This window comes from Thermobia domestica, chromosome 6 (genome assembly GCF_964235325.1).
Source record: "Thermobia domestica chromosome 6, izTheDome1.hap1.1, whole genome shotgun sequence".
In the NCBI taxonomy this organism is placed as follows: domain Eukaryota; kingdom Metazoa; phylum Arthropoda; class Insecta; order Zygentoma; family Lepismatidae; genus Thermobia; species Thermobia domestica.
The window spans coordinates 246,558,041-246,574,682 of NC_137459.1; the positions used below are offsets into that span (position 1 = coordinate 246,558,041).

At 36.6% G+C, this 16,642-nt stretch overlaps 1 protein-coding gene across 1 annotated transcript in view; it reads right to left on the bottom strand.

Annotated features, from left to right (window-relative positions):
• The window catches only part of LOC145688463 (inactive hydroxysteroid dehydrogenase-like protein 1), a 233,596-nt gene that overhangs the window by 18,816 nt on the left and 198,138 nt on the right, over positions 1 to 16,642 (bottom strand). Inside the window, exon 3 of the mRNA XM_081762725.1 lies at positions 3,585 to 3,695. Within this exon, the coding sequence (XP_081618851.1) occupies positions 3,585 to 3,695 (111 nt within the window). The remainder of the gene's footprint in view (positions 1 to 3,584; positions 3,696 to 16,642) is intronic.

The following is a 16,642-nucleotide window of genomic DNA, read 5'->3' on the forward strand; positions in this document are numbered from 1 at the left end:
ATTATATCAGCACATGGAAACTGGCTTGTCGATGCTTCTATACTGCAAGCATTCCGTCTAACCATGCACAGGAAGACGAGCTCTCTCAAGTAATCATTGTGTAAGTAATCACTACTTTTGATGTTGCCAGATTTCACTTACAGTGTTTCTAACTTACAAAATTTCGCAGGGTCATATTTCCTTCCGGGCCTTATTTGCCGACAGTACCTTATATGCTGTAGATGTATTCTTTTATCCATTGTTTTAAAAAATGGGCAGTCTCGTGGATTTGGAGTTGTCTTGGGTTCAGAATTATACGATATCTACAAAATTATTGATGGATATATTAGAACATTAATAATGATGAAGCGTTACATTACAACTTATGAACTAAATCTTACTAGTCACTGAAGAGATGGATGATGACTAAAATCTCAATATAACAAGTATAAGATAGGTAATACTTAAATTACATTTTGTCAATCTCAAACGGCACATCATATCACGGATCAAAAGGGCAGATTTCTTGTATGGCAGAAAGGACATGGCTATAATGGATTAATCAGCCACGTCCTGAAAGTAGCGAACGAAGTTCTGGATTGTTTATTATCAACAAGTGTCTTCATAAACAGTTTCACGTTGTCTGGGGATGGCATATTTGCACGGTTCCCATTGCTGCAACTCGCTTAAACTTGACACATCATAGGCGTGTGCAACTATAATAGAACTGCGAACATCACGCATCGAGAGTCGAATGGCACGACATCCTCCTCTTGGACAAATTCCGCTTGTCTGCAGCTTCATGAAGGTTACATACGAATACCATGATAGCTGGTTGAGTGACACCTGCAATCTTCTTCGTCACACTGGTCCAGAAACATGTGTTGTGCTTTGGTTTGCCATTGGATCTCGTGTTCCTTTGCGTCTTGGTGGGTCTTTGATCAGACAACAAAACATTGATATGATGTTGGACTCGGTTGTGGCTCTTTACTGCAGTTCCTGCATTAAATTAGTCTGGGCGCGTGTGATATTTCATGTCTTACATTTCCAGGATGGATGTTTCACTGCGTCCTTGGCCGGCGCATTCATCTATCCGTGAACGATTGAAAACACTTGGTCCAATATTGCACAACGCCTCGCATACAAGAACTCCCCTAGGTACCGGTGATCAGCTTTGGCAATATGGCTTGGGATACCAGACTATGATATCCAGGGTCTCATCTTCTCTGTGCCTTGTTATGTCACAGCTATTCTGGATGTCCATAGTGGAGTCACATACTCTGGTCTCTGAATTTGCTGCTAGGAACTTGCAGTGCAGTGCATTACGCAGAGCGTTAAATGTAATCATTTCAAACTCTTACCTTGAGCTATTTGGGGCACTTGTAGTACAAGAGAATTAAGACTAATTAACACATTTGTGAGAAAAAGAGAAAAAAATTATACGGTATGCTTAAGTATACGGAAAAGTTAACACTATATTTGTTACATTGCAAGATTTATTTACAATATCGGTATATGAATGTTTTAAGCTCCGAAAGTAGCATCAGATATAAGTCTTAAAGATGAAATATGTCCAAAATGATCAAAAGTGGACTTGGTTCCCTTTTCGCTGAAGACACCATTTGTCTGCAACATTTGGGTTTGTTTCCTCTTTTCCTTTTTGTTTGTATAAAATTTAGATTAATTTGTCCATTAAAAATGTTAGCAATATAAAATAGAGATATAATGTAGTGAAATGAGTGTTCTCTTTCACATAATTAGCATCATTGGTAAGAGTAACGTCTAAAATGTGTACTCTTAGAAAAACTGAAAAAAGAAAAAGATGGTAATTAAATACACGTAAGGGGTCTAAAAGTATCAATCATCATTCACAAATAATAACATAATATACTAATATTTATTCAATTTCACATTTGTTTATTCCTTTTAAACTTAGCATCTAAATCGTTTTACTAAAGCATGTATCAATTATGTCTTGCTCAGGTTTTTTCTTAAATATCTGACTTTTTTTTTTAATATTTAGTTTCACTACTATTTAATAGCACACTAAGAATATAATGACTAACATTTCTACCATCATTGAAATCTGATCAATATTATGTATTATATCAGGTAAATCCTATATTTTGAATTGTGAAATAATAATATCATATACACTGGTCAGCCAAAATATTATGACCTCCTACCTAATTGCTGCCATATCCACCTTTGGCTCACAAGACAGCAGCAATGAAATTTGACATGGAAACAATGAGACCTTGACAGACCTTATTCCCGTAAATTCTCCATAGGGTTCGATGAGCTAGGATCCGATGTTCTATGACATCTCAGAGGTGTTCAATTTGATTACCGTAAGTTTGGGGGCCATTGCAGAAATTAAAATTCAATGTTGTGCTCTTGGAACCACTGCAGCAAAACGTTGGCCTTGCGACAATGTGACAAGGAGCGTTGTCCTGCTGAAAGATGCCATTTCCACCTGCACATCTGGTCAACATGAATGGGTGTACATTGTTAGCAATGACTCACCGATAGCTAGGAGCTGTCGTGGATTTCTCCACACGCACTACCGGGGCCATGGATGACCATGTGAAGGTCCCTCAAATCACAATGGAGCCACCAGCGACCTGTGGTCACCCTACTATCTACGTCTCGAGCAGCTATTAGAAGACGACGGATTCTGACCCGGTCATCGGTGTGATGTATCGTGTTTCATCGGACCGTACAACATTATTCCATTGCTCGGTGACGATGGGGATGTACTCATTCCAATCGAAATCGACGATGCAGTGTCGGATGTTGGCTGCGAAGGCTCATACCTAATAGTGTACGGTGAACTGTGTGCTCACACACACTCCACTATTAAAGTATGTTAAAGTTTACTGTTAATTGGGCCACAATATGTGCCCTATTCTGTTATAATTACTAATATATACAACGTCCAAAATCTTTAACGATGTGTGACCGCCCCTCGTCTTGTGGTTTGATGCTGATTTCAGTGTCCTTTTTCCACCTTCGGAAGACACTAGGTACGGCAGCTCGAGAACACTTGTCAAGTCGCACTGTTTCTGAGATGCTCGCTCCTAGCAGTATAGCCACCACAATCTGGCCCCTATCAAACCCTCTGATATATCGTCGACCCTTCAAATTCTACGCACAAGAATCACACTAATTGGTCAGGTGAGATTCCTGCCATCGTCTGGCGAGCGGTTCTACTGTGCTCCATGCTTCTTACGTCAGCCCAACGACTTCGTTCAAAAAGTAGTGGGTGATCATAATGCTTTGGCTGGTGAGTGTAGATATGAGAACGTAAGTTTACATTTCGCTTTCATTACATAGCAAAGTGTGATATTACCATTTTAAAAAAAAACAAGAAAGAAAGATTGATACTGAAGAACATGTCATGTTCGCAATTGAAACAGCTCTCCTATAAAGCTTAGAAAATGTAACCATACAATCTTTCTATGCACACTTCAGTTTTCATTACTTTTCCTTATTTGAAACTCAAAAATGTTAGAGGAGTTGTTTCTGTATATGACTCTTATTCAAAAGAAGCAATAATCTATGATGCTGTACTTTTGAATCATGATTTGTGTTAATGTTCTTACCCAAGATTCCTACTTCAATATCTTTTAGTTCCTTCTTTATATTTTCGTATACGGTTTGACCTTTACTGAAGTCGGCTTGAATAATTTTCACTTGAACTGGATATCTGGCAGCTAAGAAAAATAAAAAATAACATGAAAATTAAAAAAAAATAATTAATTTTATGTAGGTAGTTAACAATATTAAATAGAACTAACTAGGTAAGGAAAGAACTTTTGATTAAACTTCATTTAACAAATTAGGTTTAAATGAATTTCTAAACACACAAACCAGCTTCCAAACTGCCAAAATTAGCTGGTAAAAATCGTTAATAGTAAGGTAGTACGGAAAGAACCAAGTACAGACTTGGAAAAGGTCAAAGTAGTGAGTAACTTTTTTTTTTTTAAACGTACACAGTGCCAAAGGCTAGTTTCAATTATAAAGATGTTTAAGTATGTGAACAAAATATGTTACTTGATATTGACAAGAAAGTGTGACTTGTGTGCAGTTTTAATTTGTTTTATATACTGTTTTTCAGGTTTATAGTAGCAAGAATGTATAAAAAAGTCGAAACTTCAATCATGATATTTACAAGTTTTGGAAAGCAATTGAATCGTATGAAGGTGGGTCACTATAAACACCCCGGACAAAATAGTATGCATATGAAGTGTGAGCATTCTAGAACATTTCTGTAAAGTAGCCTGGCATAGCAATATGTTTGTAGGTACCACTAATGTATGTTATTTGTGGTGATTTGCGGCTGTTAAAACGTGTGCTGATGCAGTATTGTTTCATTACAGCTCGAACCATGGGCCAAGAAAGGGATGTAGCCGAGTGGCAAAAAAGAGCCATTGTCACTGAACTTACCAGTGTCATACGGAACAGTGTTCCTGTAAATAATTAAAGAATTAAGTGTACGTAAGCTAGATGTTTAAAGAAGAAACAAATCAGACATTGGGGTGCAGTCAGGTGAAATAACTATTGTGACCGGAACAAAAAATAACTCTTTGTTTATGTTATCTTTGTTTGTTAAATTTTACGTCCCATGATTATGCCGGGTAGACTAAAGGAGACGGTGATGATGAGAAAAAAATAAAACGATGAAATGAAGAAAGTGGGAGAACCCCGAGAAAACCCTCGCATACGGTGTTTGTCCACCACAAAGTTCACTTGGCGCGAGCTGGGATCGAACCAAGAACGCCATGAACCAGAGGTGAACGCTCTACCACTGAGCCACCGCGACCCAACGAAAAACTGAACTCAGTATGTACAAAACTAAAATAATAAATTTACATATTAAATTAAAAGAATTGGAAAGCAAATATAATTAAAAAGTAATTTCTAAAATATCATATTGTGATCGTTTCAATAGAGTGGTTAATAATCGGGTGGTGGATATATTACGAAAAAGTTTTATACCGGACCAAGTAAATATGCTAATAAATGGCAAGGAAAAACTAATATGGACTGATTAAGATATCATTCGTGCACTAACACAACACACCTCAGTGATAAATTATACAATCATCTGCGGTTACAAGTTCGAATCTCTGTACCCAATGTGCCGACACTTCGATGTTGTATAGAAAAATTAGAGTTTTCTCCTCGTATTCTTACCCCAGTTTTGAAAATTTTGAGGTACCAAGGGCAATGCTTAAAGAGTGTGGAGAAATTTTCAGTGCTTACCTTTGATGAAATGAATGTTAATGAGTGCATGTGTTATAACGAAGAGGTTTATTTAATTTTGGGACCATACAAAAATGTCCAGATGGTAATGATTCGAGGATTGATACGAGTAGATGTGTGGAAACCGCCAGTGTATTATGATTTCTATAAGACTATGAGTAAAAACTTACTCTTATGTCGAAAGTTGAAGTCGTAGGATTCAAGATATTTCAAGTTGAATGGTGGCAATATGAGGCTATGTGGTGGTCTCGTTTCACCTTCTTCCGGGTGGATGGAAGCAGAGATGGAGTGGCTCGGTGGGTCAGTGGGTCAAGTTTTCTGAGTGGGTCGTAGGTCAACAGCATGTGATCCACTGTGACCCACCACCCACCGTGACCCTCTGCGACCCACCACCCATCATGACCCACTGCCACCCACCAACTCAGTATGATCTATCAACCCACTCTGCTTACTGCATTGTAGACAGTATCTTCTGAAGACTGGTAAATTTGTCTTTGTTTTACTTTCAAGACCTTCATTTCCCTTCCTTTTTCATTTGTTTCTGTCTACTTACCTGAGGTGAGTATATCTAACCAAGTGAAAAAAGAACTTCAGGCACTTTTGGATATTGATATTTGTAATTGTAATAATAGCAATAGGGCTTATACTACTACTTGGCTTTCGAGACCTGTGGTTTCGAGAGAGTTTTTAGAGGAGCTAACTACTGGAAAAAATACTGATCATCACGGTAAAATTGCAAAGTCAAATGAAATAACATTTGGTATATAGTTAGGCCTTAATCCAAAGTGGGGTGTTATATTGCTTTCATTATAATGCATAATATCCTAAGGAGGTAGTGAGGATCCGAATTTTTGCGAAAAAAAATAGTATCTCGCACGCCGTTAAACTTACGGAGAGTGTATTAACTCTTTATTGAAAATAATCAGAATGTGACCTAGCATTTTTTTTAAAACTTTCCTTTATGGAGGGGGCACTTTCTATATATGGAAAATTGGTAGTGAGTTGGTTTGTAAAAATGATCGAAAACGATCGATATTAGTTAAGACAAAAAATCAGAAACAAAAAATACAGTGGTTTGCTTCATGTATCCATTGCTTTCTACTATAATAATTACTGAAGCTTATGTTTATTATATGGAGCGCTTACAGTACAGGGGAATCAACGCACAAAGTTGTGAGAAAAATAGACATAAAATTTGTACTGTAAGCTTAATTACACGGAAATTTTAAGTTTGGATTATACGCATAATTATTTACTTCTTTATGGAAAATCTTACTCCTTTTTTCCCCCTTTACGTTGGTCTACTTACCTTGATTTGGGACTTTCAAATTTCATCCTTTTTCCACTGAAAAGTATCGATAATTTATCAAGAAAATAATTATACTATGATAATTTAATTGAAATTCATCGTAATTTGGCCCATGGCAAACAGCAGTGTTATAATTCCCATTCACCTCTGAACAGTTTCCAGGAACCTCGTTCCCTTTCGCTTTCTAGAGGGGGAAGGAAACTTGGTAATGGCTTCAATCCTTCATGTGTAATTACAAAAATTAAATTTATAAACAAATAAGAAATCATCAGTTTATCAGGCTTTAATTGATAATTTATGCACAAGATTCCCTATCGAAGGTGTGGTAGATGAAGTTCTGTTCTCCATGAGTTGACATTGCCAACTGACATAGTCGATATGGAAAAGATGTTGTGTGGTGATAGAGAGACGATACTTCTTGCTGAGTATTTCAAAACTGACCGAGAAAAATCGTTATCAGACAAGCCTAACAAGCAGATTGTCGATGAGGAGTTGCAGAATCGGGTAGAAGTATTATCAATTTTCACGACAGAGTGCGAACGGGGATTTCTCCTTATGAATTTACAGATGACTGATATTAGAAATAGACTAAGTGCTCAAACGTTGTCCAACTTGTTGTTCATCAATGTAATGGCCCACCGCTAGACAAGCTCAAAGTAGACGAGCTAGTTATTTCTTGGCAGAAGGATGGACACCATTCCGCTGCGGATGATTTATCACGAAAAAGTTCTGGAGGCCAACAGGAAATAAACACGATTTCAGATTTGTTTTAAGGTTGCAGATTACGAGTTATAGAAAATGTATAGCGGAAAGTTGTACAAAATGGGGACCCTTATATATTTTAGTACATAAAACCAAAACTATCAATGATAAAATTGCTAGATGTAAATCAAAAGATTCAGTGGAATGTTGGCTACCATGAAACAGGCCTTTTTGTATCATAAGAACGTTTAACAGAAATAAGGGAAACTGAAAAAGGGTGAAAGTCCCCGTTTTATACTACTAGTCGGGTAAAATGGGGTTGCCTTTAAAAACTTACCAAATACTTTCAAAACTTACAAATATCTTGCTTAAAACTTTTTACATCTTGTTTATATCTTCTACACATATCTAGTTTACAAATATCTTGTTTATAATTAGTCAAAAAAGAAATAAAAATGAGATTTTCGTACTAAATAAAACTAATTAGAAATAAAATACTTTTGTCTAGTAAGCAACAATTTAAACTTTACGTGCTACAAAAGTCACAAACAGATATATCATCCTTTTCATCCACGTTAGGACAGACATCGTGTGCCCACCCATTGCAGCCAGAACACTTAATCCATCCTTCTTTTGCTTTTGAATGACTATAGAGTCCGTTACAAAAAACACAAGCCACATCAGAATTATCTTCCTCTTCCGACGATGACGATAGTATTGCTTTCGTCTTGAGTTTAATTTTCTTTGATTTCGGACCTCTAAGAGTATAATCCTTATCAGACAAGATCTCAATTTTCATTCCAATACGCTTGTTCCCTTTTCGTTCTTTACTATTAGATCCTAGGATTAGCCTTATTTAGCAAACTTTCTGTAGATCTTTCTTATTTTCTTCTTTTCGTTTTTCTTCTGCTTCTAATTCAACTTTGTACGGTGAGGAAGTGAGAACTACTGTCTTACCCCTTCTTTTATTATTTTTATGTTTCTTAACTCTGTTCAGCTCCTTAGATGAAGGTATGAGCAATTTTGATGAAATGCAAAAACTTGAAAAACTTTCCACCGGATCCCAATTAATTCCAGATATTGAAGGTTGAGAAGGTTTAACATTTTTATGTCGGAGAAGTGGCAGCCGCATACGTGGAGTATTGGGATAGTTCTGCAGCTGGTGGCAGGAAACAAATGGGCTCAGAGGTAGAAAGTTGAGAAAGCTCAGCAGTTGTTGTCGATCCGCATGGTCTTTCGGACTTCTCAGAGTGAATAAGTGATCAGTAAATGCATCTCTGTTTAAGGAGTATATTCCAGTTTTCCTAAAGCAATTTACTGCCGTTTGCACTGAAGTTGCTTTACAAAAGCTACATTGAAGAGTTTTCCCGACTTGATAACATTAAATGGTTACTTTTCGGCCAGGATGATTTATCAACCATTTCCTTACTTCTCCAGAATAGTAGTTACTTAGAGGTGCCATGAAACTAACATCCAAAGGTTGTAATCTATGGGATGTGTAGTGGAAAGCAGAACAAAATTACATTCCTCTTCTTTGCTAGATTTGATCAGTTATAAGCTCTTGACATGTTAATTGTGACCGACTAATAGAAGTAGCATGCGAACTCTAAATATTTATTAAACCAAATCAAAAATTTTCCTTATTTATCCAGCCACTCTCGTGATACACAACAAATAAACCAAGTGAGCATCATCCATCAACATATGATTTTCCCTTTTCCTGGAAAAAACAAACATGGCAGGCACAGAATTACCAGTCGCGTTTATACATATTTTTGTAGTCACTAAAACCCCTTTTTCAGATGATATCAAAGCACCTACTTTTTTTTTTTTTTTTTTTTTTTTTTTTTTTTTTACAAAGAGCGCAAGCACTTTAGACGGCTTATTGGGTATCATCCTGATGACTGTCTCGTTAACATTATAAATATAATTCGGAGTGAAATGATATTGTTCATAAAAAGACTCCAATAGATCAAAAACTTTGACAGTCTCACGCAAAGAAAGGTTAGGGTGCCTCAGAGAAAACCGTAAACCAGTGTTTTCCAGCATTCTTCTTGTCCCTGTTAAACGACTGGGAAATACGGTTCGCTTCAGTTAACTCGAACGCAAGAGAACGTAAATCTGTTAGTGTCAGGCAAAAAGACTTTCTTCTAGTGTTAGTATGTGCTGGACTGTAATACGCGAACTACAAATAAATTGTAATGATGTTACATGTCGTCTAAAATGGGGGCGTCCCCAATTTGTACTACCTTCTATGTCTCCGTTTTGGCAGAATGTGACATACATGGAAAAACATGACTTCTCTATGCTCATAGGTTATATAACCAAATAAGTGAAATGTGTAAACACTAGCTTAAATCTAATGAATACATTAGTGTATTTACCAATTTTATTTCTACATGTAATCAGGGAATAAGTCAAATAATAGAACTGCGACACATCGAAAAATATTTCTGTACAGTGATGATTTTATTCCTGGCCAAAATGGTGTAATCGTTGTCTTGAACAATAATACATAGCCTTGCCGCTGTAAGCAGCGCCAATCATGTAGAAACACCATGTCCCCGTTTGAACCGCCGTCCCCGTTTTATACAACTCTCCCCTACTTGTATTACTAATGACTTATTTGTGTTATTCAACTTTGTACCTAATTTTTAATAAGTTTCTACTTTGCTTTAAGTAAACTACTTTGAATAAATATTCATAATAATTGCAATTATGCATATTTGTAACTTAAATTTAACGTGGCGTTTTAGTGATTACACAAATTACAATTATGAGCATACTTTATGGAGATGCTCTCACAGAGGGTACCTGAGTACCTTTGTATACTATGAAAAACTTATTTTTCAAGTCTTTTGTGAGAAAAATACTGTGAACTGAGAAACCATAACCTTTTCCATATTGTACAGGGGTATTTTCCTGTGAATACAAGTTTCTTTTGGAATGCGTTGAGAAATTAACACTTGCAAGAATACTTTCTTAGCACAAGCATATTTTAAGCACACACTAATTTTCCCCCACCTCGAAGTGCTTCAATTTCGTCACTGACAAACCTAGTGCAATCGTTAGTGCTTCCAGAAAACACTAACAGTTTCGTTAGTGCTTCACAATTAGTGTGGCTATGGCCAGTTATATGTCACGAAATTCCCATAAGGAATACATAGGAAATTTTTAATTGGTTCAAATTCCCGCCAAATTCAAAAGCGCTAATGACCTCTTCTAGTGCAATCGTTACTGGTTCGTTAGTGCTTCTGAGAACACCAACTCCCAACATTAGTGCTTCAATAGTTTGGACGCTAGAAGCAAAAAACTTTGGGGGGGGGCAACTTCACGTTAGCCCCCCAGAAAGCACTGATGATTAAACCTAGTGCAATCGTTAGTGCATCGTTAGTGCTTCTAGAAAACACTAATAGTTTCGTTAGTGCTTCATTATTAGTTTAGATATGGCAAATTGTATGTGACGAAACTCACGTAAGAAAAACATTGGGAATTTTTTATTGGGTCAAATTCCCACCAAATTAAAAAGCGCTAATGATATCTTCTAGTGCAATCGTTAGTGCTTCTTAGAACACCAACTCCCAACATTAGTGCTTCAATAGTTTGGACGCTAGAAGCAAAAAACTTTGGGGGGCAATTTCACTTTAGCTCCCTCAGAAAGCACTAACGATTAAACCTAGTGCAATCGTTAGTGCATCGTTAGTGCTTCCAGAAAACACTAATAGTTTCGTTAGTGCTTCACAATTAGTGTGACTATGGCGAATTACACGTCACGAAACGCCCGTAAGGAATACATGGGGAATTTTTCATTGGGACAAATTCCCGCCAAATTCAAAAGCGCTAATGATCTCTTTTAGTGCAATCGTTAGTGCTTTGTTAGTGCTTCTTAGAATACCGAGTCGAAACATTAGTGCTGCAATAGTTTGGACGTTAGAACCAAAAAACTTTTGGAGTGCAACTTCACGTTAGACCCCAGGAAACACTAACGATTAAACCTGGTGCAATCGTTAGTGCATCTTTAGTGCTTCCAGGAAACACTAATGGTTTTGTTTTGCTTTACTATTATTGTAGGTCTTCCCACTTATATGTCACAAAGATGTCCAAACTCACGAGGTCGGCGCTCACGAGTTCGAAACTTGCGCTCACTCGACCTCAGCATCACGAAGTGAGCAAGAGATAAGGCTGGTGATGTGAGCGTGAGGTTGAGTGAGCTGTAGGTGAGACTGGTGAGACTGGTGAGGTGAGCGTGAGGTCAGACTGGTGATGTGAGCGTGAGGTTGAAATGAGTTTGTGAGTTCATGTGAAAATTAGTTTTTGAGCGTGAGATTGAGTGAGGTTAGGTCAAACTGGTCACCTCTGGTTACGAAACTCTCATAAATACACGGGGAATATTTCACTGGGACAAATTCCCGACAAATTCAAAACAGCTAATGATTTCTTTAATACAGTCGTTAGTGCTTCGTTAATACTTCCTAGAGCACTGACTCTTAACACTAGTGCTGCAATAGTTTGGACACTAAAAGCAAAAAACTTTGAAGGACAAACGTAAAGTTAGCGCCCCAGGAAGCACTAACAATCAAAGCTAGTGCAATTGACAGTACATTGTTGGTGGTCCTAGAAAACACTAAGGGTGGAAAAGAATGTGAATAATGAGTGTTTATTCACACATACTCTCTCTTCCACTCTTCTCCAAAACCCATTACAGAGATTGGAGCTCTTAAAAGTATCTCTAAGTAGGAGTATTACAAACCACCGAGCCCCCAGAAGTCCATCGTAGATCCGCCTCTGGACAAGAGAATGGGAAACACTTATTATTCATAATCAGTTTGCACATCTCAACAAACAAACAATATTTTCATTCACTTCCATCTACTACTGCATTCTACTGAACTGTAACGCCTTTTTATGTTTAAAAATAATTATTCATTTTTCAATAATTGTAAATGTTTAAGTTCAGTAATTCACCATGAATAGAGTCAACTAGAAGTGTTTTTGTAACGAAGAAATAGCATGAACTGTGAAATATCTTTCAACAAACTGTCGAGGGTTGAGAGTCGACAAACTTTACTCTCTCGTTTACCGATTACCTCGAAAGCGCGGTAGCCAGAATTAGCCCAGGATAGGGGACTTATATTAAGAAAATGAAAATCTCAGGAAAATGCAGAAGTCTTTTAGTCTTGTAGCTCTTAGTCCGTATGAAAGTACTGATAGAAATATGGCCAATGAATTATGACTATTTTGTTGAACATTCCACTTTAATATAACAGGAAATTCATCTTCTGGCTTGCTTGGTTGTGAAAAGTTATAGAATGTATTGGTATACTGTGTAAAGTATGTGTACTGTCGCTGATTTGTGATAACAATCAGAAACAGAAGTAAAAGGTAATTTACAGTAATAGTTTTCTCTTAATAGTTTTGTATTGAAGGGGAAACGGAAAACCTACTTTTATCTTAACACTTTCTGTCTTAAAATTTCTATTCGGGTTCACACCCTTCCCCCTCGACACTGAATACGGAAATGGAGAACTTATTTAGAATTTGATTGTTTATTCCAGTATATTTCAAGCATCACTTCTCGGACCTAGGCCTGTGTTATGTCGATAACGCTATCGTCGATATCTATATTATCATATATCAACATTCGATATCGCAAATATATGGACATGAATATATAATTCTAAATTTTCGATATCGATATTCGGGGGGGCGACGAGGTATAAGGAGCCCCTAAGACTTTAGATGGATGAAGAAATTAAACTTACTTTTTACAATCATTATATCTTTATTACCACAAATTGCAATTAAAATACATCCACTTGCAAATTTGTAATATTATATGATATAATTTCTTAGACGCCAGAACGTTTCTGTTCCCTGAAAAAAAAGAAACAAAAAATCACGTCCAAAAGCAAGTGCTTCGAACTTTGAACTAGAATTTACCATAAGAAAGATTTTTTTATTTCTCTCTTATTAGCAGTTTACCACACTGATATATTTCTGACAAAATTGAGGTTTAGTCCAACGCCTTTCGAAGTTGCAACCAACCCAACCGCCGAGCTGTTTGGGTTGCCTGCTATTTTAGGAAAAGGAGAATTGCAGGTGGTAATGCACTTTTGGGGTCGTGTATACATATCACCGTTGAGTTGATACATTTATAATTATTGAAGTATGCCTTTTTTGTTTGTATTTGGTTTGTGTATATTGAATAATTAGTAGTACACTGTATGGTATTAAATTTCGTATGTTGCTGGTAACCATGTTAACAATTTGTATTTAACGTAGGAGATGTCTGATAGGGTAACCGGGGTGACAACAGGAATCTCTTTAGAAGAATTGTTCAAGAAAAAGGTTAATCAATAACAGTTACTTCACATTAATTAATTACTCCACATTAATTAACTGTAAAGACACTTACATTGTTTTAATTACAGCCTGATTAGCATTTTCATCTTTGTATACAACTTTGAATCATGAAGCCTAAAGTTCAGAAATAAATAATATATTGTAAAAGATCAATTAACGTTGTTCCAAAACCCGTAAACACCATTTTACATACTCAACAAACAGAATTAAACATACTAAAATTAGCAAAGGATTGTAGTTAATTTTTATCGTATCGTAAAGCAATGCAGAAGAAAAAATAATAAAATGACTGTTTATATATGAACCAAGCAAAAAAGATTACATTTTCATACGAAAAGATTAGAAACATAATGAAATTCATCTCCCAAAACAGAACTAATAGAGAAACAAACAAAACTATTACTGTTTTCTAGAAGTCCTCACGATCCACTATGGATTGCACTAGATTTTGTCGTTAGTGCTTTCTGGGGAACCAACCATGGTCATGTACTCATGACCATCAAACTTTTCACCAGCCCAGAAATTTCTAAAACGTAGCCCATTTTGGTACTTTAATACGTCAATTTTACGTGAGCCCGAATATGAAGCTCTGATACATGCTGAATGGGAAGGCCTCCTTCATATGAAACAACGCTACAAAGATTCTCTTATGCAGTTTTGGGAAAACCATCTTAAACGAATTCTTTGCTCTGTGACCAAACAATATTGCCGAACTCGAAACGCCGATCATCATCAGCAATATCAGTACTATACTGGTCTATTGAGAGATTACATGATAGAATAACAACGCGGTGGTCAAGTATGACTTCAAATTCAGCAGATCAAAGCTCATTTATTAACGCTACATAAACGACGTATGCTAGGTTTTATGTAGGCTAGTATCCTCCAAATACGCAAGGAGCGCACACGGGGTAAACAAAAATTGATTTCTAAAATTAAGGGTAAAGATGGCTGTGTGTATGAGGGTGTAAACGTCATGACTTGTTTTTGATTATTATTAACAATTATATGATCAACCTTCTATTTGTTGTACTGATTTTTCTACCTAGGTATACTAGAGTATATTCCATCTGTTTTAACGGATGATGATCGAGAATGTCTATCGGTCCATTCACAATAGACGATTTCAAACAGTCCATACGATTAGGCAAACTTGCAAAATCCACAGGCAATGATTCTCTACCACTAGAATTCTATGTTACATTTATGGATATTTTAGCTCCCTTTCTCACCGACCTTTTTAATGAATTTCGCACACATTTTGTTTTAGGCCAGTCTTTCAGCATTACTGTTTTAGTCCTCGAACATTTATCAGCAGCTAGTATTACGAATTTCAGGCCAATAGGTCTCTCGTGCACGGACCTAAAACTATTAACTCGTAGTATGACGATCAGAATGAAAACATAAATTGAGAAGCTGATAAGTCCTTCCAATGCGGTCTTGGCCACAATAACCCTATTTATAAGGCCTTATCAAATCTCAGAGATTTTATTTCCTTTCATGAACCTGCCGATCCTTCTTTTGTAGCAATTTTATCCACAGATTATTCCAAGGCCTTTGACAGAATTAATCACAATTATCTCTTCCAAGTTTTTAGCTAAATATGGATTTGGTGACATTTTCACTTCTCTTATAAAAGGAATATATTCGAAACGAATTACAAGGTTAAAACAAAATGGAGGTTTAAGTGCTCCCATCTCTGTTTGTAATGGTATTCTACAAGGGGACACAATGTCTAGTATTTTATTTAGTTTAGTTATTATCTTTAGCACCTCTTGTATATGCGGCACACTACCTACTCCCTGGTGTTTCTGTGTTTAACAACAGTCTAGCGGTGCAATCATTCATTGATGGTACCCACTATATGTTACGCAATGACGCAGATCTGGAATATATACAGAAGCTACTAAGCCTATATCAACACGCCTCTTGCGTGCATACTTAATAAAGCAAAAACAAAAATATTGTATTTACATAAAAAATATCCGTCTCTGTATAGTAGTACGTTTGAAACTGTTCCATCAATCAAAATACTTGGTATTGTATAGTATCCTATTTTACAACAGACTATCACGAAAACATATGATGTCATAGCTTCTAAGATCGGAAGTCTTTTAATGACACATACATCATGTAATCTTAGTCTTTTCAGTAGAAATTTGTTTCTTAAAACTACTGTGTTCAGCTTACTATGGCATTCTGAACAGATTTTCCCGTTACCAAAGCCTATCTATAAGTCTTTAAACAGTCAGGCGTTGTTTCTTCTCTGGCATAATAAAGCATTGCGAGTAGCTCAAACACAGGTACGTTTGCCTGCAGCAATAGGAGAAATAGAGTTTATGGATATTGGAATTCAGTCGCGTGCTCTGCTTGTGTAGAAGTTGTCACTCGTATGGTTTGTTTCTATCCCGATTCGATCACTGCTACGGTTTTCAATGTCTATTTTCAGTGTCTTGACCTTGTGCTTCCGACTTTTATCTTTCCTTGGGCGATTAAATTCCCTCAGCTTCGCGATGTAGTACTTGATTTGCTGTATGCAATAGTAGCCCGTACGCGCCTTTGGCATGGAAGGCCCCGGTTCGATTCCCGGAGGGAGCTCATGTGGTTCGGATTCCACGTTAATCAGTAGGTCCACGTCTCATATAGTTTCGCTGTTGAAAAGGGACGTTAAACTCGAAATCAGCTCAGCAATAGTAGCTCGACAGCAGATCGAAACTAGGTCAGTCCAAGAAATATACTGGCATTATCAGAGCACGTACTTACCTGTTACATCTCACATAATGATTCACGTGTCATGCAAAAACTGGAGTAATATTTAAAAAAAACAAAAAAAACTGAACTGCCTAGTTTCTAACTCTCAAATAAAGAAATATGGTATTTTATTGTTAATAATGTATGTGAAAGGTCTGATACGCTCTTTAATCTAGGAATCACATCTACAAATGTATGCTATTATTGTAATCAGATAGATACTCTTGAACATAGATTCCATAACTGTTTAGACATACCATCCATTTGGAA